The sequence below is a fragment of the Schistocerca gregaria genome, unplaced genomic scaffold (assembly GCF_023897955.1).
Source record: "Schistocerca gregaria isolate iqSchGreg1 unplaced genomic scaffold, iqSchGreg1.2 ptg000379l, whole genome shotgun sequence".
Classification (NCBI taxonomy): Eukaryota; Metazoa; Arthropoda; class Insecta; order Orthoptera; family Acrididae; genus Schistocerca; species Schistocerca gregaria.
Window position 1 is genome coordinate 288521 of NW_026061825.1, and position 27537 is coordinate 316057.

General features: G+C 40.4%; 1 protein-coding gene across 1 annotated transcript in view; it reads left to right on the forward strand.

The window, feature by feature from the left end:
- Positions 1 to 3523: 3523 nt before the first annotated feature.
- LOC126309737 (plastin-2) overlaps positions 3524 to 27537 on the forward strand; it is a gene marked incomplete at its 3' end in the record, with an annotated part of 146737 nt that continues 122723 nt past the window's right edge. The window contains 1 exon segment of the mRNA XM_049992098.1: positions 3524 to 3698. Within this exon segment, the coding sequence (XP_049848055.1) occupies positions 3636 to 3698 (63 nt within the window).

The following is a 27537-nucleotide window of genomic DNA, read 5'->3' on the forward strand; positions in this document are numbered from 1 at the left end:
TACCCTTCCCTACCATTGGTTCTGTTACCAATTATTAGCTTAAACTGTGTGCAGTCAAACAAGTGTGCTTCTAAATTTTCTTTGTAATGTAATGATGTTGTAAAAAATGAAATTTGTATATAGAGTATTTTTGTTCAGATTTTTTCCTATATTTTCCTCTGTAATATGTCATATTGTTGATGCCTCAGTCAAGTAACTATTGATGAAATTTATTTCCAAGGGACTGCAGTATTTGTTATAAACATTTTTAGAAAAGAATAATACATAGGAGAGTGAGACGAAATTAACTGAGCTAGAACAGTATTTGAGATTTTTTTTAGTGATGTATAAAACAGAGACAGGTGAAATATACTGATCATGAAGCAGATGTGGAAATACTGTAAGTGACATATTTAAAAAAAAAATGCCATGATTGTACTTGTGAAGAGTGTGTGTGTGTGTGTGTGTGTGTGTGTGTGTGTGTGTGTGTGTGTGTGTGTGTGTGTGTGTGTGTGTGTGTGTTTGTATTTTTGATATAATATAAAATACTTTTCAACAAAGAAATTCAGGATGTTCAGATACTTTTCAATATGGCGCCACCTTCGATTGTAACATCAGTGTTCTGTCAAAGTGTAACTGTGCATATTATGCCATCTTGGAGTTTTCCTGCCATTGCCATCTTGCGTTTTTTAAATTTTCCCACAAATATGAGATCATTTGATGATTATTATATCACTGAGAAGGCACTGTGACTTGTGATGTCATGATCATTACATAACAGATAAGGAGGTGGCTTATGACATCATGATAATGATGTCACAGATAAAGGGGCCGTCTTGTTTTGATGATTTTTACACTGCAATAAAGTGAACCAAAGTCGCCATAGCCATTCTACAATTGTTCATTAATCTAAAGACCTAGCGATTACAATTACAAACAATTTGAATTGTAACAATCACACAGAAAATGTTGTGGGAAAGTAAATCAAATACTTTTCTTGGGCAAATTGATACATGGAATTCACAGAGGGCATTGAAAACCTTCAGAGAAAGGCAGCTCGTTTCGTATTATTGCGACATACGGGAAAGAGTATCACGAATCTGATATGCAGATTGATGTTGGAGCTACTAACATGAAGGCGTTTGTAGCTTTGTCGAGATGTTTTTACGAAATTTCGATCACCAAGTTTATCGTCCAAATTCGAAAGTGATTTGCTGACTCCCAACTACAAGGGCATGGTGAACGGTAATGTTGTAGAATTTATTTATTCTTTTCTCAATATTGGTTGATTTATACACATATTTCTCAGTCAACTTTTACGCTTTGCTGATCCAAGCTGTAACCCTGTGCTGCTAGAGGACTCTGAACTGTAGTGTAACATGGCAGTGTAGAGCATAATTTTGTTGATGCATGAGGAACGGCGTCCTCTAACCCCTCAGAAAACTGAAAACCTAACTTCAAAGAGTTCATCCTCACCTGGATCACTCTCTCCTTCAGCATGACATTGCCTGAACACAAACACGAGCACCTCAACATCTGCAACAATACAATTTTTTGTGTTCATTGCCATTGACCATCCTGCATACAGTCCCGAATTGGTCACATCAGATTTTCATCTGTTTCAAAAACTTAAAGAACACTTTGATAGTGATGAAGCAGTGAAAGCAGAGTTGAGGTTGTGGCTCTATCAAAACAATCAAACATTCTACAGTGATGGTATCAACAAACTGGTCTCTAAATTGGGAGAAATGTTTTCATGTCCTGAAATAAATATGAAGAATAAAAATGTAAAATGTTAATACACTTTGTTTTATTGAAGAACTATATGTGTTCACATGGAAGATTCTGAGGCATTACTTTTCAGCACATCTTCATTAATAGAGAGAAATGACCATAACGATCAAATATGAGAAATCGGAGAATGCACGGAAAGATTTGGGTGTTCATTTTTCCCAGATGCTATTCGAGAGTTGAATAGACAAGAAATATGCTGAAAGTGGTCCTATGAATCCTCAGCCAAGCACTTAGGTGTGAACTGCAGACTAGTCATGAAGATGTAGATGCTTATTTAACTTAAAAGAAGTTTTGATTACAACAACACAAAAACTTATAGCAGCCTCTGTATGTTTTTCCCCTCATATCAAGAGAAGTGGTGGCTGAAATATTAATGAATCAATGCAGGTAGGTGGAGCAGCTGGAATGTCGTCCTACCAAGGCCCCACTTTCTCTACAGACAATTGACACAACACAAAGAGCGATGCCCTCATTTTTGGCTACTCAGTCAACGTACTACAAGGTGGTCATTCCTTAGCACCTCCACCAGTAGATGTTGAAGCTGTATCACATGTCACATTGAGCATATGGAGTGGTGGTATCCGCATTTGCCAGGCATCAATTCAGAAATTGAAAAGAGGAGTCATGCATGCACAAAGTGTGCATGAAACTAGTCCTTACTTCCATGACACTACTCACCATGCTTCACCCTTTTAGCGAGTTGATGTAGTAGACACTGGACTCGCATTCAGGAGGATGGTGGTTGAAACCTGTATCTGGCCATCCTGATTTAGGTTTTCTGTGATTTCCCCAAATCACTTCAGGCAAATGTGGGATTGGTTCCTCTGAAAGGGCACACTTACTTCCCCACCCCTCCCTAATCTGATGGGGCTGATGACCTCGCTGTTTTTATAACATAATCTTCTAGTCAATTTCCCTCACGACGCCATTCTCTGCATTCCATCCACATTTCAGCCTTGACTTCTTTTCTTAGTGCAGGTTTGTCATTGAGGGTCTTAATTTTCATAAAGGGGCCCCTGTTTCCTACAATGGTTTCTTTAATTTTCCTATAGGGACCACCTATCTTTTCCTGTAATTATACATGCTTCTGTAGATTTACAAATTGATAATCGATGATATATGTCATGAGAGATGCTGCAACTGAATTAATGTTTAACAACATTTAATGAAATTATATACTTTGAAACCAGAGACAGCGGTTGTGTGTGTGTGTGTGTGTTTTAGTAGAAGGTCTTGTGGCTGAAAGCTCAAATGTATAGCTGTCTTTTTATTGTGCCTGTTTGTGAGTCAATGTCTCCACTGTATGGTGAGTAGCACTCTGTCCATAATACTGTCGTTATTCCGTCCTGGATTGCCTATTGTAATTGCTTAATAGATGCTTATTAATATTTTGATAATTAATTCTTATGAACGTTTTACTTGTACTTTTTGATCTGAAGATGATCGTTGAGTGAACAGAGCTGGCGAATTGCCGTTACATAAATGGAAGTTCACCTACGAAAGAGATGGGAGTTTTCAAGGAGAAATTTTTTCAGTTTGTTTTTAAATTTAACTTTCCTATCTGTCAAACTTTTAATATGATTACAAATTTTGGTGTAAGCAATGGGCACCCCTTTACGTGTTAATATGGAATAATGAATGTCGCAAGTACGTGTGCGCTTTTCGTTCACTTCACGCTACTACCAGTCTTGAATGTGTTGTGCTTTTCAACGGTTAGGATATGACTGTTCACCCGGAAACTGACTACAGTCTGTTCTGGATACGGGTTGGCAGTTGCTGGAATATGTTGTGGTACATCGTTGCCTAAGAAACGCGAGGAATCTTTGGTTCGAGGGTGAAGAAACAGTAGTAGTGAAGTAGCTATGGCGTCGCGAGGTCCGTTGACGGAAGAGGAGCGATCCGAACTGCAAGAACAATTTACTGCCGTGAGTTATCTTATCAAAAAGAATCCAGTAGCTGTATAATCTCACAATGTTTGTGCTTACTTGTGGCGCGTGGTTCAAACATTTGTCATTTGGGTAGATTTTCAGAAGTTGCGTGAAGGGATAGCCTCCTCAATGTCTTGTGTTGTGTCGTATTTACATTAATAAACGTGAAGGCTGAGTAGTGTGCTGTGCAGTTTTCGGATGGTGTTTGCCGTGCATAAATTTCCCAGAAATAACATTTTGTAATCAAAGGCATAGTGTAAAGCAATAGAGTAGTTTTAGGCATCTTATTTGTCATCTTTTAGTGATTTTTGACGTTGCAGAATTAATGCATATCACTTTCTTCGTATTGTTTGTCGGTGTTCGTCTCTTTGATTAAGTGTTAAAACTATATCATTGTATTCGTTAAATATAAAAGCAGTGTTGTGATCAGAATTTTGGCTCGTCAGTCACCGAAGTTAGGTAAAGTAGTGTACACCCTGAGAATACTTAATTTTCGAAAACGATGCAACAGTCTGTGATGTATGTCCATTAACTACTGTTGTTTCAATGTTATGAACATAAAGTCATCCCAGCAATCAAGGCATTTTTGTGCGTACGGCATTGATTCGTGTCGTGAAGACTCGTGTTCTAAATATTTCTATATCTTCAGTGTTTAGGGTGCATTTGAAACTTAGTATTGCGTACTTTGATAGATACTTTTAAGGTTGTATTTACATACCTTGCTTGGTGTCTGTATTGTGAATTAAAGACGGGGACGTTGGCCAGCGTATAATACAGTAGTTCAGCTGGATCCTCCACTTTGTTAATAAATGGAAGTGTGAAAAGCTGTTCTGCCCGTGCTTGATTTTAAAACATAAGTTTGAAAAGATCGCACAATCACGAAGTTTTCATTGAGCAAATGTGGTGTGTTGATGTAATATGTGGTATTAATGTGTTGGTGATATTTTTGTCAAAGTTGTTTGGAACTCTTCAGTAAAAACTTCTTTTGGTAGCAACTGATATGCAATAAAAACGATATTATAGTTCTTCTTGTTACCCTGGTCAAAGAAGCAGTTTGCACTTGGAGGCTACCTTCTGTATCAGGGGAGTAGTAAAACAATTTTGTCAAGGAATTTGTAGCCTTATGTGAAACACTTTGGCATCATATACTTTATAGAAGTATTTTGCATTGGTGTTTCCCATTTTGATAAGAGATCAGACCACATTGCTTGGTTTTCTGGTGTAAATTCTCCTGACATTTTAGGTGCTGTCTTACTGGGCAGTGTCACTGAATTTTTCTGTTAACAAGGACTCGGACCTCAGAAAATGTAAAGTAAAAAAGAAAAGTACTGATTTTTTTTTTTTGTGCTTTTGACTGAACTAGAAATTTTCAGGTTGATGACTGACTAGGCCTACTTTGTTGTTGTTTTGCCTCACACTCTTGAAGGTGTGACACTGTGATTGGAATTAGAGAATTCCACAATATTCATGTATCATAAGCTTTCACCCCTATAATTGTTCAGTAATGTCAACAGAGGACAGAGTAACTGACTGGTTCTAGGTGTCAAGTTTGCTATTTTACAAATTGTTGAAAATTCTCTGCCCACCACACACACACACACACACACACACACACACACACACACACACACACACACACACACACGGAGGATGAGTACAGAATGGTGTCATTATTTGGACTACAAAAAGAGCCAAAACATACCTATAGAGCAAACGATATGTGATATGGCATGCAAGTAGCACACTTCTCTCCAACCATTGATGTGGAAGATGGTTGTTAAAGAGAGAAGGTGATAAACTTCTGATAGAGCAGATCTGCAGAGACTTGGGTAATACCTCACATAAAGGGAACTTAAGGTTTTGACCAGATTCCATGATGGCACATGTCTTCTAAGAATCCTAATAATTTATTTCTATGTTTTAATTATTTCAGACAGTTAATAAGTGCAAATGTCATGGGGTCTGGTTCATTTCTTCATAAGTTTGTATGTGTTGAAACTGTGACAGTGTAACTGTTATTAGCACACTTGAAGGAAGTGCCATTGCTTGTGCAAATTTGTTAAAATATTCTGTACTATGCTTTTTTTTCTAAAACAATCATTTATTTATGAATTTGTTCTCATTTGGATTCTATATTGTGGCATTTTTTCTGTGAGTAGAGTAATGTCTGCAGTTACTGCAACAGGCAAAATGAACAGTTTAGGTGGAAGATGTGGATGAACCAGAAAAAAATGCATCACAAGAGCAATTGTATTACTAATGCAGTTGCATTGGAGGCTTTTACAGTATATTCAGTGGTTAAGTTTGATGTGGAAATTTTCTGAGTAGCTTGGTAACCAAATGGTTGGATTTTACAATTTTATTTGTAAAGTCATGTTAATTCAAGGCTTTTCTGTTATATAGCTTCAAATGGAACAAAAATTTTGAAATAAATGAGCACTCAACAGCCAGTGTTAGATGTACTAGTGATGTCACTGGAGAAAGACATACTGTATCCTTTGTGTGCTAAGTGGCCTGTTGCTTTGTGGGTAGCCGTACAGTTCTTGTTGCTGTTATCCAAGACCAAACTTTCAGCATTTCAGACACAGAATCCATGCTGGAAAGCCTTACTATACTTCCAAACAGTGACAATAAAATTTGGAAATAAAACCTGTGGGAAGCATGAGTAAAAGATCTGCATTAACATTTAACTTGTTGGAATAGTGCATGCATAAAGTAATTACAGAAAATTATTGAAAAATGTAGGTAGAATCACTACATGATGAATATACATAATGAGCAAAGGTTAATTAATTTTTGTGGTGGTGGTGGTGGTGATTGTAGGTATGCCCTTGAGGTGGTGGTTTTTCATAATTCTGGTAATGTAACAAATCTTCCTTTCCTTTTTTAGCTGGGGATTCCTTTATGTTGTGACTCAGTAGGTTTTTTTTCCTCAATGCTGTGCAGGCAGTGCCAAAAGTTATCAATTGCATTATGTTAGTAGCACTTTTTCATCTGACATTTGTTAAAGGCAAAATATAAATTCCTCACTAATATCAAGAGTGAGGTAGGAAAGCAGGCAGTATTGTATCATTATTGAGACTGCTAGAATGGATATAGTTTTATTGAAGGAGTAAACAATGTTTACACCTGTGTCAGGTAATTCCAGTGTTGAATTGCCATTCTCTAAAAGCAATTATGAGAATTGTATTGGAACATCTTTAAGTCTTGTTGGGTTAACTAAACTTACATATATTGAGTGTAGGCTTTGTCCTGGGTGGTGATGTGCAATCAGGAAGAGAAAAGTGTACTAAAAGTTTATTTTGGGTCTATATTATTTTTTGTAATACAGTTTGTGGGACACTGATTTGCAGTGTTACCAGGGGTCTAGATTAGGTTGATAGGTGACCGTTTGGTTGTGAGCTGCCAAAGTGGTATCGAACGCTTCAGTAAATCCATGTTGTGCTGTTGATTCAACCTGTATCCCGTCCTATGCTAAAGTTTTGTAAACTCGAACTAGTGTAAGGAGCCATTTGTTTAACGAATGGTAAGTGAATTTTACTGATGTTGGCATTGTTGCTGGTAAATGTTTGCTGTAACTTTGTCTGTCTGCTACAACGTCACTGATTGGTGTGAAGTATTGGTTTGGAGTCGTGGTTTGGACAATTGCAGGATTCGAATTCGCTTTAGTCGACCTTGATGTAGGGCTTAAGCCTACAACAATTTCCACCCCCGCCACTGTTCAAATATGCCTTAAATGATGCTTTTTAACTGTAGGTACCCCTTTGGATTTTCTGGGAATGTTTTTTCGTGACGTTTCATCAGAGTAACCTGGGAAGATAATCCCGCCTTTAGTCACCTTAACTATTATCTCTCTCTCTCTCTCTCTCTCTCTCTCTCTCTCTCTCTCTCTCTCTCTCTCTCTCTCTCTCTCTCTCTCTCTCTCTCCTCCCTCCCTCCCCCCCCCCCCCCCCTCAACCACGATGATTTGTAAACGATACTTTAACCATAACAAGGTCTTGCATGGAAACGCTGCGTCACTCTGCAGCTTTCGTAGACACCGTTTGGAAACTGTAAGAGGTTCTCAAAGTTGTTGCCATCAAGTTGTCATTAGAGCGAAGTACTGAAAGAAAGAAGTGACTTGTAATGTAGTATTCGAAGAATACTCCATCGGTTGATCCTACTCCCACATTAAAGCTGTCTCGAGGAGGTACCGTGGATTGTTACAGCTGCAGAAGTGTTAGTTGCGTTTCAGTCATCAGTTGTTCTTTTTCGTTGGCGTATTAGATTCATTATAAAAGAAATGTCCACGTGTTCGAATGTCTTACTAATTGTGGATGTCTGAGTAGCATTAACAGAGTTGATCGCAACAGCAGAGCTGACTAATAGTCTACAAGCACACGGGCTGTACCCGAATTAGCTGGCGTTTCGTACTGTAGAGAAGAAGATTGTTGGGACCTCTTTCTGACGGCGGGATAGTTATTAGATTTCCGACACTGTTATCTTGCCGTTTGATCAAGTTCCACATGTGTTAGGTCGTTGACGTTCTCTTCGAAAGCTCTATCTACAGAGAAAAAAGTGTGTAATTACATAAAAGATGGTCGGTGTCATCAGGCAAAAAAAAGTAGGGTGCCACTGTACGTTCTCTTGTTACTGATATATTTATGGTGTCCCGTCTTAGCTGATTTGTCCTGTATAAAGTAATATTAAAATATGCTGTTTAATTCGTGAGGAGCTTATTTAGCCATATCTGATGAACAGTTCAACCGGAAAGGGTTAGGTTGCTGTAATTTGGTTTCTCCATAGTAGCCCGAGCGAGATGGGGCAGTGGTAAGACACAAGAGACCCTCCTCGGTAGTTGCGAGCTCAGCTCAGCGGAATGCTAACGAAGGGGCCCGGGTCTGATTCCCAACAACCGGGTTGCATAGTTTCTTCACTCGGGGACTGGATGTTGTATTCAGTACAATAGTGTCGTTATAATTGACATACCACTATTCAGATGGCTGAATGGGCACATCCTGAAGGCCAACAAAAAGGAAATTCCATTCTGGACGAAACAGTTTAAATCCTTGTCATGCCATCCACATTTAAGTTGTGCGATCTTCATGCACCTCACTGTGTATAGTTTATGGCACTGAGACATTGCTCCCCTTCGTTCCCCACAGTTGAATAATTAGACTCGCAGTCTTCTACATGTGAATGATGTGTATGCTACTAAAACACTGTTAGATTCTTTATGTTCGCCAATAGCCTAACATTAAAGTCAACGCTTTCGGATCTAGTCATAATATGACGTGATCTAATTGTAAATTAACTTTGCGTGCGGAGTGGTGCAGCGTTTGACGCTGGGCTTGTTATGAAACAGCGATTTCAGATTTATGGGTGGTCTTGAAGGTTTTTTTCCGCTAAGTAAAAGAGACGATAGTTCCTGTAATACTGCCCGGGCCAATGTACTTCCTCTGTCTTAGCTGGTGCTCAGTCAGTAGTGCCATCGACTACTATGCAAACACATTTTAGTATCCAATAATTATGTTTATGTGGAAGGCAAACCAAAGAAGGTGTCTTATTAGCAAAAGACTTAGAAGATGAAAAAGGTCTACTGTAGACCTGTTCCACCTTCTAAATATTTTGCTAATAAAATACCTTCTTTGGTTTGCCTTCCACACAAACATAATTATTGCACAGCCAACACTACGCTTGTCCGTCCTCTTCTGGAGTTTTGCTGGGCGGTGTAGGATCCTCATCACTTCATCAGATAGTACTGACGGAGGACATAGAAAATTTGAGATTTCAGAGAAAGGCACCTCGTTTTCACGAAACAGTGGAGGAAGGGGGGGGGGGGGAGGGGAAGAGTGTGTGCGACGGATATGATAACGCGAATTGGGGTGGCAATAATCAAAACAAAGGAATTTATTGGTGCGGCGGTATCTGCTCATGAAATTACAGTAACCAATTTTCTCCTCTGAATGCGAAAGTATTTTACTGATGCCGATCGACATAGGAAGAAGTGATCATCATTCTAAATTAAGGTAAATCAGAGCTCGCACTTGTGGATTTGTGCTCTTTTTCCCACGCGTCGTTAGAGAGTGGAATGGTAGAGAAATAGTTTCAAAGGAGTTCGACGAACCGTCTTCCAGGCACTTATGTGTGAATTGTTGGGTAGTCATCTAGATTTAGACCTAGGGGGACTGTTTCAATAATAATATGTAAGCAATGTGCTAACTGCGTTGTTCGTTTGTGTACATAACTTCTCTGTATGGAGTGTACAAAAGTCAAATAATAAATATCGTGCCTGTAGCGGATAGGGCAGGCCGCGGCTTTTCACGGCGAACAAGTTGACTCAGTGGTAACATATTTTTGGAGGACAGTTTTTTTAAATCTTCAACCGGCCATTCAGGTTTAGGTTTTTGTGTTCTCCTTTAATCGATAAGAGAAATACCAGGGTAGTTAGTCTGAAAAAGATATGGCAGATTTCCGAATCCGAGCGTGTGGTTCTTCACTAATGTCCATCTCTTCGACGGGATATAAAACTTAATTAATCTTTCAGTATTGTCGCCCACAAATTATAAGCAGATATTATGAAACACTTTTGGTGTAATAGTGCGGTTTCACCCGAAATATTAGTAAAGACAATGTCAGTATTTAGAGTACGACCACCACGACAGACATAACAAAGTGTAACCTGAAAAGATTCGTATCTGGTTCCTTGTTCTGGCCAATTGTCAATTATCCGTTGCTAGATAGACCCTGTGTTATTAACATCGCAGTAGTATTTCTATACACAGTAGGCATGGCAACCAGTTATAGGGCCTTCCATAGCAAAGTTGGAACTGAAATGCAATGAGACTTCGACTCTACTTTACGATTTTTACTGTCAAAATGCTCTAGCAAAAACGAGTGTATCATACAGAAAGCATCTTTCTCAGGCGCCATAGAAGGAAATGCAAAATTGCACGGTTCCCCAAATCTTTAGGCAGGAGCTTTCTACACGAGAGCAGTAATTGCAGTGCACGTATTGTCTGTAAACTTACCAGAATCGCCTCCAAGAATTAGAGACTGTATCGTTGCAAACACTGAAGTTACACTGTTTTGAGAACCAGTATGGATACATGTACTTGACACGTCAAAGTTAGAGCGAAATGAAGTCGAGGACTCGAAGGGAGGTTGCTTCTGAGGCTTGTCGGTGGCCTAGGAAGTAAGACCAGCAGAAGCCTTGGCAATTGTTTTCCACTCTTATGCGACATCTCTGTAGTTTGGTAGGTAAGAGGACATTGTACTCTCTCTTGGCTCAGAAATAACAGCCTGGAGAAAGAAATATATGGGTGTGGTACCAAAAAAAAAAAGGCAAACGGAAATGTTTCAGCAGTAGCTGACATAAGAGAAACTGGGAGAGTATTATATAGTGGAACGCAAAAAAGTGAAACAACAAACATAAACATGAGAAGTGACGAAGTTCTGAACGCAGAATGAATGTTGCCCCACATACTTGTACAGAGTTTTGGACAATAAGCGTCAAAGTACTGTAGCCTGACTAACCTCTTATTACGAATGAGTGTTTAACATAACGAATCTCTCTTCTCAGTTTGTTCCTTAAGTCTTCCAGCAGGTGAAAATTTTGTTTCTTACGTCCACGCAAGCAATTGCTGATCTGAAAACAGCCATTCATGAGGCCATCGACAGCATCGATGTTCCGACACTTCAGCGGGTCTGCTCCACATTATCACCAATGGCAGGCATAACGAACATGTCATAACATAAGTCCGAATATCTGTAGTGACGTTAACATGTTGAATAAAGTGTGGCTGTGGTTTGTAACTAATGAAAGTTTTTTTCATGTAGTTAAGTGCCCTGTATATGTCAGTTTGTCAAAGTTCTGTAGAATTCCAGTGCGGTATAGGAAGAGCTGTTAAGGCGAAACCATTTCAATCTGTATTCGAAAACAAAAAATTAAGCAGTCTCTCAAACTTTTTATTTCCGTAGCTACATTGTTATAAAACTGCATGTTTAACTTCTTTCTTTGCTGAAGTTAAATACACTAGAGTTCACTAAAGGTAATTTTTCCTTCTAATAATGTGTTTGTTAATATCACTTTTTATTGTTGTACCACTTTTTACATTTCTCAAATACAAGAAGTTTTAGAAGTTTCGTGACAACGTAGGCTAAACAGCAGAGAGATCTCTAGAAAACTTAGTAGACGAATCTAAATACCAGACAAACATCACACCAGTGAAATATGGGCTGAAGAAAAGTATCCAGTTAGCTAAGCAAACGGGAATTCAGATATTGTCAGGTCAGAACTTTGCTGAAAGGACCTGCGTCTTTAACTGTCCAGATTTTCTGTTGTGCAGGGCTGACGCTTTCAGACCAATCTGCATGTGTTCAGTTCTGTTAATCACTTTTGATCGACGTGCCATCAGATCATTGGGCTCTTTAGTTTTTCATGGCTTCAGATGAAGCATGGTTTAGTCAACTGTGGTATTAGCAGAACACCAGTCATTACGGACCAGAAAATTATCAATGCTTTGAACAGTCGTTGCATTATGTAGAGATTTGTATTTGGTGTGCGTTTTTAATGCGGTTTTATTTATGCCAACCTGCCCCGAACTGTTGGCTGGCTATGGTGAAGCTGAGGGCTATTTCGTAGGTTGTTTGCAGTTGCTTTTATTCATCTGTTGCTAAAAGTTCTTACGCAATTTCATATATTGTCTTAAATAATTCACATGTATCGGGTGATCGAAAAGTCAGTATAAATTTGAAAACTGAATAAATCACCGAATAATGTAGATAGAGAGGTACAAATTGACACACATGCTTGGAATGACATGGTATTTTATTAGAACCAAACAAATACAAAAGTTCAAAAATGTCCAACAGATGGCGCTTCATCTGATCAGAATATCAATAATTAGCATAACAAAGTAAGGCAAAGCAAAAATGACGATCTTTACAGGAAATGCTCAATATGTCCACCGTCATTTCTCAACAATAACTGTAGTCGAGGAATAATGTTTTGAACAACACTGTAAAGCATGTCCGGAGTTATGGTGAGGCATTGGCGTCAAATGTTGTCATTCAGCATCCCTAGAGATGTCGGTCGATCACGATACACTTGAGACTTCAGGTAACCCCAAAGCCAATAATCGCACGGACTGAGGTCTGGGGACCTGGGAGGCCAAGCATGACGAAAGTGGAGGCTGAGCACACGATCACCACCAAACGACGCGCGCAAGAGATCTTTCATGCGTCTAGCAATACTTTTTTTGTTCTAATAAAACCCCATGTCATTCCAAGCATGTGTGTCAATTTTTACCCCCCTATCTTCATTATTCCGTGGTTTATTAAGTTTTCAAATTTATACTGACTTTTTGATCACCCGGTATTTTGACAGTGGTGTCATCGAACTTTGGTTACGTTAAATTTCATTCGGGATGACATAGAACTTTGCTTTTGAAGTCAACCTCAGCCTTGTCGACAGATTTCCCAAATATGCCAGTCGTGCGTAATGCACGAGCTTCGAGGAAGTATCATATAAGGGGACGATCAAAAAATGTGCTCGAGGGCATTGCAGCAACGCATACGCATCGTACAGCCACACCGATACGAGTATATAAGCACCGACATGTAGGCAATGGATTAGTGTGGCATTCGTGTCTTTCCTACGAGCGTGCCGTAAATGCAGAAACGTGAAATATGGCGGTGTTAATACCAAAGGCGTTCAAACACGACCAACGTGCTGTTATTCTTTCGTTAGCTGTCGAAGGAAAAACACCGGTAGACATACATCGGACAATGAAGAATTTGTAGGAAGCAGTTGTGAAAAAGTAAGCGTTGCTGCTGCTTCATGAAAACGCACGTCTCCATATCTCAAATGTTCCGCCAACTCAAGTGGGAAGCACTCTAGCACACGCCCATTAGTCCTGATCGCTCCCCATGTGATTATCGAGCCTTCGGTCTCTTAAAAGAAGCCTTGAAGGGTCGACGATTCCTGTCGGACGAGGATGTGCAGAAGGCAGTTACCGACTTCTTGACGCCAGCAGGACACGGTGTTTCATCAAACGGGTGTCTTCGTTGGTGGGATAAATGCCTCAATGCTCACGGCGATTTTGCCCGATTGGTATATAGATTCTGAACTGTACAGCTTTCGATGGGAAACAATTTAATCCCCCCCCACCCCACCCCCCCTTGTGCATCTGTATCTGTTACTCCGCTGCTACCTGCCTCCCTACGGAGCCCATTTTGATTGATTTGTTGTTTTGAGCCCCATAACAAGTCACCATATTATGGATCAAAAATTTTCAGTAACTGTCCATGTAAGTGAAATGGCTGTATAAAGCTTTAAATAGCACACACAGTTCTAGAGGCTACTTGTATTTGCCAATTTCGATATGCCATGGGAGGTACCAGTGAAGGACGTTAAATTCTACGCGTCTGAAGGTAATTTAATTTAGGTACAAATGTACTTTCCTTAAACTTCTTGACCTTGTTCTGTTGCTGTGGAGCGATATTCAGTCTGCTTAGGACAGATTCAATTCAGAAAGTCAACAAACGACAGTGTCGTCGTACTTCTGTAAGGTTACAGGGATTATTGTTAGCTCAATTTTGCACGTGGCAGTCTAAGCAAGAAAACTACAGCCGTAGATGGCAACCCAAAATTTGTGATTAAATTCCAGCTGTAACATTATGGGCAGTTTATAGTAGCGAGTGGGTTTTAAACGTAAAAACCGCTATTGTCTCCTGGAAAAGTCTGCGTGGTATGTCTGCACGGTGGGACCAAACTTGGGTAGAAATCTCATGTTGAGCTGTAGCCTCTCGGGCACTTCCCGTCTTCTGGGGGCTGCGGTTATCTTATCTTCAGTAGCTGAAACGACGCAGATGGAGGATATCCTCTTTATCGGGAATGTCCCCAGTTCTGTTTTCTCGCTATGTAAGATTGTTGAGTCATGACTGCTTGTACTGTTCTGGGAAGTAGTTGAAACGAGTTCGGAGCATTTACATTTGTGGCGCGATTACTTGCTAGACGTAATTTACCATCATTCATTTTGGTTATGTCCAACGATCACAAAATTTTATGAAGAACAAATAAATATAAATTAAGAATATAATCATACCGTCAGTCGGTGGCTGACCCCGTCTTCATGATAGCTTTGCCCTGCAGATAGTAACGTAGCTGTGGATTCGAAGTCTCGATGAAATCTGTCGATTTGTTGTAATTTCGAGGTTCAGTAGCGTCTCGCCTGTTCCACAAAGGTGCCAGCGCGTCTTGCTTCCTTAAAAGGCAGTGGTTTAGTGCCGTGTTCATAGGCAGTGTAGTACACGGTACACCCTTCCCGGTGTACAGGTGCACATTGCAACTGCTGATACTCATATCTACTGATACCTAAAAATGGTCTTATAATGACACGGTTTGGGCTCATTGTCAAACTGCTGTAACCAACACTGTAAACAAGTTTAATACAGTTGCAAATCATTGCGGCACGTGTGCATAACTTTTGAGTAGATTTTAGGAGGGCTTCGCAAACTTTTTTGCATGACGTATGTATCAGGCAGCAACAAGGGGAAGTGAAAATTCAGAAGTTTTTTGGTCTAACACGAACAAAGGTACTGTTGTGTGAGTGGCAGGGCCGAAAAATTGTATTTTACCTAAAAGTATGTTGAACCACGCCTTGGACTTAAATCCTTCGTCGTGTACGGTTGGGGGGGGGGGGGGGGCGCACATTGTTTGTGAACATCACCTGTATCATATGATGCATTTGGTGTACTAAAATGTCCAAATAATAGTCTTCATAATCATCTTCAGTTACAAATAGGCCATCGGCGTGCCATGAAACTGTGGCCCACAGCATCGGTTACTCCGTGTTCACCGTAATACGCTGGCATATGCTCAACGGCTCACTTTCGCGACATAGTGGCCCTATCCTACTCCAGTTAACCAAATGGGGAAAGGGGGCCTACAGTTAAACGTGGAATCCGAACCACATGTCGTTTCTGGAAAACCTTCACGTAATTTAGAGGTGATGGCTGAGTTAAAAGCAAAATGAAAACCTTCGTCGGGCCATGATTCGATCCCGTGGCCTTTCGGTTTCCAGACACGCATTTTACCGGTAGACCACCAGGTCAGATAACGCATTAGCTTATTTGTAGATTCGCTTTCCATAAACCATGAGCATAGGTGGAATCAGCGGATATGACTAATCGGATCGTACTAATCTTAAATTATGCATGAACTGTCTACCATTTACGTACGCCGTGTCGGTGCGTTCCTAGGTCGTGGTCGGTTGATGATGGGAGAGGACCTCCTAGCCGCGGGTGCTACTCTAATTTTGACGTCACATTTGCTCACCAGTTGTTGGCGACAGTTCGCGTCATAGTCCTCAGATTATAGTTAGTATTCTTTTATTTTGTTAAGTCTGAAGTTTGTCTCAATTGCGTTAACCCCACACCGAAGTTCTACATTCAACTGCTTGCGACTAACCACGCTGCATCACTGTTCTCGTTGTGTATGTCAAATCTCTCTTGAGTTCATTGGACACACGAGTAAGTACCAGTTTCATTGCAGGATTAGACGAGAGCAGCAGTGTATGAATTATACAACGTATCAATTGCGCTGTTTTCCAGAATATAAGTATTTCCTTCATTTTGACGTCCAGTGCGTTTGGTAATAGCGTTTCTTCGCTAGAACCGCTCGCGACTTCGTTGTAATAACCATAGTAACATGTGCAGTTAGAGGCTTCAATTGATTCTCATGAAACAGTTTTTCTTTATGTAACTGCATCCGCCAGTTCTGCTTTGTGAATGTGCGCAATTCTAAACTTCCACTGGATTTCAAAATATCAGTATTCCGGCCACTCTTTAGGTGTAGAACCACTACTTCTGGCGCCACTTTGGTTCTGGTGATAATGATTTCACAATCAACGGCATCATCTTTAATTGGTATAATTAATCGCATTGTCATTTATAGTGCATATAGTTCGTGAAAAAGCCGCCTTTTATATGAGTGATACGGTTATCACGTTTTAATGCATTGATAATTACTTGGGATAAGACGTCGATATCATAGGTACTGACAGGTGTCCTCTACATAGTTTTCCTTGTGGTGAGAGCTGATAGCTACAAGAAGCTCGATAAGCACGTAGCCATCTGTCAGCGTCTGATAACGAGGTGATTCCTCTAGGTCACAGTAGTGGAGCACGCTGAGATTCAGTGCTATTCTTTCTGTCTTTAAACTGTAACTGTCGGAGGTATTGTGGCGTGGGAACTGTGCTTCCGCACATTTACAGGAAGTGCTGTGTGTGTGTGTGTGTGTGTGTGTGTGTGTGTGTGTGTGTGTGTCTGTGTCGGGCGCTCTCCCGTTGAGTCGTCACTATCATCATGGTAGTCTGCTGATAACAAGAAATTTTCCTGTCATTGGTGTAAGGAATCCCCATGGGAGCTGGAGATATTTAAGTACCTGTATAGTCTTGGATACCACATGGCGTACATTAATCTTTTGAATTCTACGACACGAACTACTACTAAAATAGAAGCGTAGTTAGGTTTATACTTATTGAACGTCACTTTAATTAATTCGACAATTTTCGTAAGCTTCAGTGTACCAAGCCGACAGTTGATGAAGCGTTCGTGAGAATAACTGGCGTGTACGCGGCAAAACTATTATTTCAGTGCAAAGGATTGGAAGGTGTTTCTTGTAGTGAGATACACTCAACGAAATATAGACAAGAATACTGGTTTGAGGTATTGGTGATAACGTGCAACAGGCGCTAGTCGCCAGGATGAGACAGGATTATCTTCCCTGTATTGTGTTACAGTGTTGTTTCACATATAGAGAATATAGACGTAACTGGCGGAGAAATCATTTCTTATTATAGCTGGCAGGACCAATCCTGTGATTTCTTTGTATCTTAACAGATCTTCCAAAATCTTGAAATTGATGGGGGTTTGCCTACTGTGAGGACAGGAGTCCGAAATGGACGTTGGTTCCTTTTCGGCAGCGCCCTTCCATATGGCTCGGCACCGTTAAAATACCTCGTTCTCCAAATGGAGCCACATACGTTTCTGGCGTGTTCTAAACAGCCACATTTATAATATTTTGATGGGTTTAAGATCACGTTCATATGCTCAGTCGAAACGCATTCTATTTTGTAAAGGAGTGAGTATAGGCTACTAGCCTCCGTGTAGTCTACTTTTACATCCTGTGTAGTATTAAAAGTGCACCAGAAGGTAGCTGGCAGACAGCTATAAGCTCACGTGCGCCAGAAATAACTAATATTCAGGGCTAAAACAGATAATCTGGCACCATGTATACACGTAGTCCGGTCATAACGAAGATATGTCGTAACGATACATTTCCAGTTCCGAAGTTAAGTTCCAGTGGGAGCATTCGTTGACGGCCGCACGTTTCGTTTTAGCACAGGTGTCCGAAGCCAGCCAAGAAACCTGAGTACTGTTTTTAATACGATCTGTGCTTAAGAAATACTTCGGTTATGGTATATTCAGTAGTTTCGTATTGGGGAGTGTAGTATAATATCCAGAAGTCCACTGCCGTGATAAAAGTGGCTGGACTTAAAACGAGGTTGTGCATGTATGTGACTGTCGTAACTTAGGTTGAATGATGTGCCTACAATAATGAGCCATCATATTCTTTGTCACTGCGCATCTAAGCAGTCATTTTGTGTGTTGTTATATCTAACATAAACATTTGTATTTAGGGCAGTTGTCTTCAACTACTGGATGGACAGCAGAAGAAATAAACGAGAGAATTGTCTACAATGTTTAAAAAAAACTAAATAGTTTGATCTTACAAGCAAATTAAGAACGTCTGTGTCTTGGGCTATGTAAATATCTTTCAAAACTGCAGAGTGATCTGGCGTAGACGTAAGCCTTGCATCGCATTTGGGAGAATGGCGGTTCGAATCCATAGCCAGCCAATCAAATTCCGGGTTTTCGTGGCTTCCGTATTAGTCTATTAAGACAATTGGAGCGATGGTCAATTTGAAACGGACGTAGCAATTCTCCATCTACATACTTTTCCTGTCCGTGCTTTGGCTCCTTTTCTAATGATCTCTCCGTCGACGAGATGTTAAACCCCATTGTCACATCATTCACATCGGCGGAAAAAAAAAAAAAAAAAAACTGTCCGCCCCCGATAGCTGAGTTGTCAGCGCAACAGAATGTCAATCCTAAGGGTCCGGGTGTTGTGTTGTCCTAATGATCATCATTTCATCCCCATCGACGCGCAAGTCGCCGAAGTGGCGTCAAATCGAAAGACTTGCACCCGGCGAACGGTCTACCTGACGGGGGGCCCTAGTCACACGGCATTTACTTTTTTTGTTGCGAAAAAGATAAAATAGTAAGCACACGATATGCTGTATATCTTTAATCATAGATTACTAAACTCTCGTAAAATTTAAGATTGCGGTTGGTATCTCTTTGTGTTTACTGACAATATGGACACCTTACTGACACTTGTTCCTTAGTACCTTCATGGAAAACGTAGCAGTTAAGTGGCTGAATTATTTGACTCCAGCGGTTTGCTATCACTGGCGGCCTTTCGTAAATATTACGAATATTTACTAATGGGATGCCTGCTTTTTAATAATCGGTATATTTGTTTTATCGCGAAGAATTTTAGTGTGGCATTGTAATTGTAATATCAAGCAGTCAGAGCGTTAGCTTATATCGTCACATTAGCCCACTTCAGTGCTAGTATCATTTGCTACTGAAATTAGCACAAGACAATGGACTATTTAATGAAGAGGAAGATTTTCAAGAAGTCAGTGTTGTGTGTACAGATGACAGTGATTTATACCCAGACTTGAAGCAGCAAATGAGTCGTATAAAGAATCCCTGGGTGACCATGGAAGAAAGCAATGACTCTCTACTCATTTTGTGTGTAAAATACACTTGGAGTCATTGCAATAATTTGTAACTAGTGCATAGCGTAAGTTATGTCTTGTTTTCCCATAAAATTTTGAGCAGTAAAATTGTCAGTATGGTGTATAAAACAGGATTTCTGTACTTACTTTGTGTGTAGCATACCACTGGAAGTCTAACAGTTGTAATTAATAAGTGCATAAAGTATAAATTATGACTGCCTTTGAACATAATTTGGAGCAGTAAAATTTACGATGGTTTAGTAGTAATACAACCTCACCCCTATCCTTTATTGCTCTAGGGTTAAAGTACGTCAGGACAAGATAGCCGTATGGACGAACAGCGAAGGACAGCATGTAAATCTGTTGGTAATACTAGTATCTCTGCAACCTTGTAGCGATTGCACAGAAATAACTAAAGAGCGACGAAGTAGTTCGGAACACGAGTGCAGCAGCATTTCAGACATTGGTATGAGTGTGTTTGGTTTACTGACGCCGGACGCGAAGAAATAATGGTACATCATAAACTCGGAGACTTGGTTACTCAAAATTACATTTTAAATATTAAATATATTAACGTAATAAGTTAGTACAGATGTGTTAAAATAGTAGAGAGTAATGGTTCCGAGCTGCTTAGCCGTTTTTCCCACATTTTTCAGACTCAATCTCCCTAATGTTTCATGCTCTTGATGCACACATTTGCGTAATTCGGAAGGACGTGATCTGATCAGGGGCCGGAATTGCTTACATGTATATATTTGTGGAATTTTCTCCAGACGATTCAGCACAGATACCCAGTAGGCAAAACAGTCCATAATATCAAGAACACCTTTCTCCAGTTTGCCCTCCTGCTGTATGCTGGTACACGTTGGAATGAAGCAAAGGTTATTGCAGCTAAGGAGGTATATAGAGTAATCAATATGACTGCGTACTACGCATCAGCGTGATCTAATGATGAAGAGATCCGTTTTATGCCTGTAGCGTGGAAAATGTCTAGAGGTGATGGATAACAGGTTTTCGGTAAAACCTGCTTAAAGGAGGCGCTTCTCTTTCCGGCCACTTGACACGATGAAATCATCTTGACACGTCTCCAAGTAGGACACACCTCAGTGACGCATCTTCCCTTCTCTGGCCTAACGCCCTTACCAGGCGCACGTTCTTGCGGTGTACTGATAACAGTACGGCACATTTTCAGTATACTTCGTATCCTAAGAAGCAGCTACTGGGTCATTGTCTCTCTTCCAAATGACGTTTATTGACGTAGTTCAACATTGCTAACACCGAAACTATTAGGTGGAAGATGGGATTGCATAATTCAGGCGGCTACCTCACCTATTTATAATGTAAGAGAGAAACTAGCAATAGCTTTGTGAACATGAGATGAGTTTGAGTTTGTATTTCAAAGCTGTAAGAAAGAAATTGTCTGTTCCAAGGGTCTCTGTCTCATCAATGTACTAAACATATTTCTTTTGTAATTATATGAACAGTACATTTTAAAGTAAAAACTACGTTTTGTACGGGAAGACAATTTTTTACGAATATGAGATTCAGAGTGTGAACGCGATTTTACTTAATTTTTAATGCCATTGTTTTAATTTTAAATGCCGTAACCATATAACTCCTGAAAGTATTTGTAAGGCCAATGATAACTAGCCGGTTGAGCTACCCAAACAAATATGTCAACCAGTTTTATATTGTTTACAAATAAAACACACGATTGAGACGAATTTTTTCTCATATTTGTACGTCTAATGGTAACAGTTATTCTAATGGCAAGTTTTCATTACATTTTTCCAGAATCCAATAATAAAATTTTACTGTCAGAATTGAGAAGCTCCTCATCAGCTACCCCACAATGATTCACCAATTGCAGAAATTGTTAGCACTGTGTTTTCAGACTAGTCAATTTTAGGCGTACCATGCCCGGTAGCCGCACCCTGAATCTTTAGTTTCTAGCCAGTTAATGATCATCGGTATCATATGATCATGGATTAGTAACAATACGTCGTAAAAATGGAGGAAATGTTTAATGTTGGGGCGTCATATAAACTCAGTTTTTGAACAAAGACCACGCAACGCTTTTACCAGAAGACAGTCGATTTGACCGGCATTAAAGTGCGGGATACTCTACAATCTTCATAGTAGATATGACAATGACCAGTCAGTCATGAATATAACTACCCAAAACTGCATCGCAACGAAATTACTGGTACTCGCAGCCGAAATAGAATTGTCATTTCACAGATTAGAGCACAGGAGTCATAGATACACCTTTTGAAAGGGTAGTTTTATACCGCTTTAAAAGATTGTATGTTGTACACAATTCCAAAACACTTAAGAAAACATCTTTCTGGTAGAACTGAATTCAAAATTGACCACACCATTGAGGATGATGATCAAACTGGTACCCAAAATTCGTCCATGTGCATAAAGTTTGGGCTGTACACATCTTGTATACTTTATTAGGGATGTTATTGTGAGATACTCAGTACAGGGTGTATTAAATATTTTTAGTATTATTTGGCAATTGCAAACGTTTGACAGTTATGCTGCGGTTGTGTATTAGCTTTGACATTCCATAAAAGTTCATTACCCTGGTATGGCTTACTGTCTTGTGATTTACTACCATGTTGATATTTTCTGATTGCGAAGTTTCAGGATAGTTAAGAGTTACTGTGGCACTTAATTCCATATCAGTCAGTTGGTTTATCTAACAAATTAATCTTACTGTTGTTTGGATGCCGTTTTACCCTCCGCCTCCCATTTCGAAACGCTGTGCTTGAGTCTCTTCTCACTTCAGAGGAAGATAAGAGCATACACTCTAGTAAGACTACATCAATAACTAATGTAGTTTTATAGTAAAGCGACATACAGTTTGACTCCAGATATTCGTGCAGCCCGTTATGACAAGTTAACATCTCAACTGTTGTGGTTATGTGCTGTTAGAGCCTGTTTGATCGAATTTTCATGTGGCAAAGGAAAGCTTTTTAACTCTGCGACATCTCAACAGTAAATGACGATAGATTTGCAACGGTTATCATTGGAGCTAGCTTACGTTGATAGCAGTCAGTACGATGGTGGTGGAGATAAGACAGTTTCTTTTCGTTGTCGTTGTTCATTCTTGGTGTCAGGTTGTAGCCTTGTCTTTAAACCTACAGGAGGAGAGAATCGAAATTAAATACCGAGAGGTATGGCGCATACACGAGGAGCGTTCGTAGCATACACAACGGCAGTACACGTTATTGAGCAAACAGAATTCTACGCATTAAAACACAATAATTTGAAATGTATGCCTAAACGATAGTTTCGGGTAGGCTATGTTTTTTCGGTACTCAGTGGTCGTAATTACGTTTCTAGGCAGAAATATACTTCAGCTGATTATGAGGGTAAAAGCCAGTGAGGGAGTTAATATGTAGTCGTTAGGAGAAAAGTTTCAGCACATGAATTTCTGAAACTGCAGTCAGAAGTACAGAACTGCAGTTGAGAGAGACAGAGAGAGAGACGAGTTGCAAATTTTCAACTGACAATGTCGCTGAGGTGACATAAATTTAGCAAAGCTCTGTGATTTATTTTGACGCTATTTAATACATAATTTGCAATTTGATTTAATGATGTTGCACAAAAGAATCGTGAAATGCATATAGTATATATACTTGAAACTTCCTGCCAGATTAAAACTGTGTGCCAGACCGAGACTCGAACTCGGGACCTTTGCCTTTCGCGGTCAAGTGCTCTACCAACTGAGCTGCCCAAGCACGACTCACGCCCCGTCCTCACAGCTTTACTTCTGTCAGTATCTCGTCTTCTACCTTCCAAACTTTATAGAGGGTCTCCTGCGAATCCTTCAGAACTAGCACTCCTGAAAGAAAGGATATTGCGAAGACGTGGCTTAGCCACAACCTGGAGGATGTGTATATACTGGTAATAAAATGATAAAGAGGCGACAGATACTTGTGTGAAACACGCAATCTACAAACGCTCTTGAAGTTAAGTGAATATTGTCTAGGCTGATGACAGTTGATACTTGCCAACCAGTAATTTAAGGGTTTTGGGATTGGTGCAACACCTTCGGTGCAGCATTGAGGAAAAATCCAGTGGGAAGTAAATTTTAATGCGAATCAGCAACTGCTTTACACGAATTATGTTTTGACTGAATATATACCATGAGATTACGTTACTTTATCTACGCGTCTTGCCAGAGATGGAAGGGCTCTCTTAGTTTCTTTCCTAGTAAAGTGTATTAGTTTCTCGGCCCACCAACCTAAAAAAAAGTTGACTATTTGAAGCGAATAAGGTTTCTAAGCAGTGCATAGCAAAACAAAACTTGGGTACGTGAAGTACAGTAGATCTTGCCCAAAAGGTATCATGAAGTATTTGCTGAATGTATGTTCCTCACGAGTGTCTTCTAACCACACTGCGTGCCTATGGAATACCACCTCAGTTGTCGACTGGATTCGTGATTCCCTGTCAGAAAGGTCACAGTTCGTAGTAATAGACGGAAAGTCATCGAGTAAAACAGAAGTAATATCCAGTGTTCCCCAAGGAAGTGTTATAGGCATTTTAGTGCTTCTGATCTATATTGACGACGTAGGAGACAATCTGAATAGCCGTCTTAGATTGTTTGTAGATTATGCTGTCATTTACCGTCTTGATATCAGATGGCCAAAACGAATTGCAAAATGATTTAGATAAGATGTCTGCATGGTGCGAAAAGTAACAATTGACCCTGAATAAAGTTATTCACATGAGTACTAATAGAAATCTAATTTCGAGCCGCGCGGTTAGAAGCGACATGTCACTGATTGCGCGGCCTCTCCAAAGTAGTGTGTTAGTCTAGGGACCGATAACCTCAGCAGTTTGGTTCCTTAGGGATTCACATATTCGCTTATTTAGATTACGCGGTAAGTCACAAATCTGAAGGCTGTAAATTCAACTAAATACTTAAGGGAATACAATTACAAATAACCTAAATTGGAACGATCAGTGTTGTGGGTAGAGCAAACCAAAGACTGCGACTCACTGGCAGAACACTTAAAAGGTGCGACAGGTCTACTAAGGAGACTGCTTACACCACGCTTGTCCGCCCTATTCTGGAGTACTGCTGTGCGGTGTGGGATCCGCATCAGGTGGGAGTGACGGGTGACATCCAAAAAGTTCAAAGAAGGGCAGCTTGTTTTGTATTATCGCGAAATAGGGGAGATAGTGCCACAGACATGATACGTGAATTGGAGTGGCAGTTATTCAAACAGAGGCGTTTTTCGTTGCGACGTAATTTTCTCATGAAATTTCAATCACCAGTTTTCTCCTCCGATTGCGAAAACTTTGTTGGCACCCACCTACATAGGGAGAAATGGCCATCACGATGAAGTAAGAGGAGGGCTCGTTTTTTTCCCGCGCGCCGTTCGAGTATGGAACGGTAGAGACAGCTTCAAGGTGGTTCATTGAACATTCTGCCAAGCACTTGATTGTGAATAGTAGAGTAATAATGTAGATGTAGTTGAATGTTATGCAAAATGTGTTGTGTACTTGCTTTGCTGTTACCCGTGTAAAAGCCCACCGTTACATTAGTTGTTTTGGGATGAGTGGTGGATACTGTATTACGGTATTAGATCATTTACTTTGCTAATGAGTATTTTTCAAATCTAGAAGTTTGTCAGAGGTAAAAGTTATCAGTCCTACTTCTAGTTGTAAAGTCATTCCAATGGATTTATCGGACTTAAAAAATTCTGAACTAACATGCTCCAAATATGAAGCATGTCAAGGTAGAATTTTGCTTTGAGAGCTTTACAGATGTTTGTAACTGATCAGTGAACAATTAGTGTACACTACGGCTTAGCTGATCCACGTCGTATTTTTAAAAGGGCGAAGACTATGTGGTCTTCACATAACAGTATTACTTTCGCAAAGTGGATTCAAAGGGAAGCGTTAAAAATGAAAGAATCCATCGACACCTATGATCATTCCTTGTACTAGTAATGTTAGTCAGGCCCCTAATGTGATTTTGCTTGGAACTCTTCCTTACATTCGCGCCTATCTTGTGACGAACGTATCTTGAAAACTGTTCGGTGTGAAGTCTTCCTGTTCCAGATTTCGTAGTTTGAAAGATTGCGATTTAGGCGGCGTAGTAGTAGTACCATGTGTGCTTTGAGCAGTGCTCCACTCTTAGTAAGTCCTGAAATGCAAGCGATAAAGATAACCATGGAATGTTCCCATACTACAACCACCTCTCTCATAGTGGAAATTTGAAGCTACCGCCTAGTACAAAGATACGAACACGGAAGCGAAGCGTAGTGAGCTGGTGACACACAGCAGCGTTCCCATGACGTATGCGCTGCGCGGAAGTGCTGCGGAATGAGTCAGTACCGCAGCCATGTATGGTGTTAACGTAGCATGGGCGGGGTCAGCTTACACAAATAGCGCGGCCGCTCTCCGTCCGCAACGCGCTTTTTAATTAATTACGTCAGTGTGACTGCGGTGGATTCATTATTGAGGGAACGCTAAGCTTCAGATGGTTGTGGGCATTAAAATTGTGGGCGGTAAACAGCTTTGTCATTAGCGCTCCTCCACAGGTTCGTAGTACGCACGGAAAGCAAAGATCATACAACGATAGTCACAACCAATACAAAGACCCGACAAACAAAGTAGCTCGCGCGAGTTACTAAAGGTTGCTGTTCAGTAGCAAGCGAAATTGCGCAGCTCTGACAGTCCGAAAGCATATTTCATAGGACTAAACTTCAGGTATCAGCCCGGTTTTTGTAACTGACATTGAGGGTTCTCATCGCTCCTGTATTGCAACTGCAAATAAGAAGCGGGAAGACCGGTTCTCTAAAAATACTACCAACCCGCCTTGCCCCAGAGAACTTCCCCTAAAGAGGACACCCTTAGCGGTAGCTGTCAATCGACCCGCTACAATACTTAAGTGTTGTGCGCATTTTCAAAATGGATCTTGATGATTTCTAACGTACCGAGCCGCGAGGAGATCGAAACCTGTGAACTCAGAAATAATTATTTTCTAAAACCATCACAATGCTCTGCACTATGAGGGCGTGTGTAAAAGTGACGTTACAGAATTCTGGTAAAGATCCGTCATTCTCACTCATTCGCTCGAATGAACGCAAAAGTTTCGAATGTTTCCTTTCCCTCAGCCACAAACGAATGAAACTTCAAATAAAGGGGCAGTCAAATGAAAAGACAGATGGAAAAAGCATGTAAATTCAGTATTTCAGAAATAATCGCTGTAACTGTTAATGTACAGGGTCTACATCTACATCTACATCCGTACTCCGCAAGCCACCTGACGGTGTGTGGCGGAGGGTACCCTGAGTACCTCTATCGGTTCTCCCTTCTATTCCAGTCTCGTATTGTACGTGGAAAGGAGGATTGTCGGTATGCTTCTGTGTGGGCTCTAATCTCTCTGATTTTATCCTCATGGTCTCTTCGCGAGATATACGTAGGAGGGAGCAATATACTGCTTGACTCTTCGGTGAAGGTATGTTCTCGAAACTTCAACAAAAGCCCGTACCGAGCTACTGAGCGTCTCTCCTGCAGAGTCTTCCACTGGAGTTTATCATCTCCGTAACGCTTTCGCAATTACTAAATGATCCTGTAACGAAGCGCGCTGTTCTCCGTTGGAGCTTCTCTCTCTCTTCTATCAACCCTACCTGGTGCGGATCCCACACTGCTGAGCAGTATTCAAGCATTGGGCGAACAAGCGTACTGTAACCTACTTCCTTTGTTGTCGGATTGCATTTCCTTAGGATTCTTCCAATGAATCTGTCTGGCATCTGCTTTACCGACGATCAACTTTATATGATCATTCCATTTTAAATCACTCCTAATGCGTACTCCCAGATAATTTATGGAATTAACTGCTTCCAGTTGCTGACCTGCTATTTTGTAGCTAAATGATAAGGGACCTATCTTTCTATGTATTCGCATCACATTACACTTCGCTACATTGAGATTCAATTGCCATTCCGTGCACCATG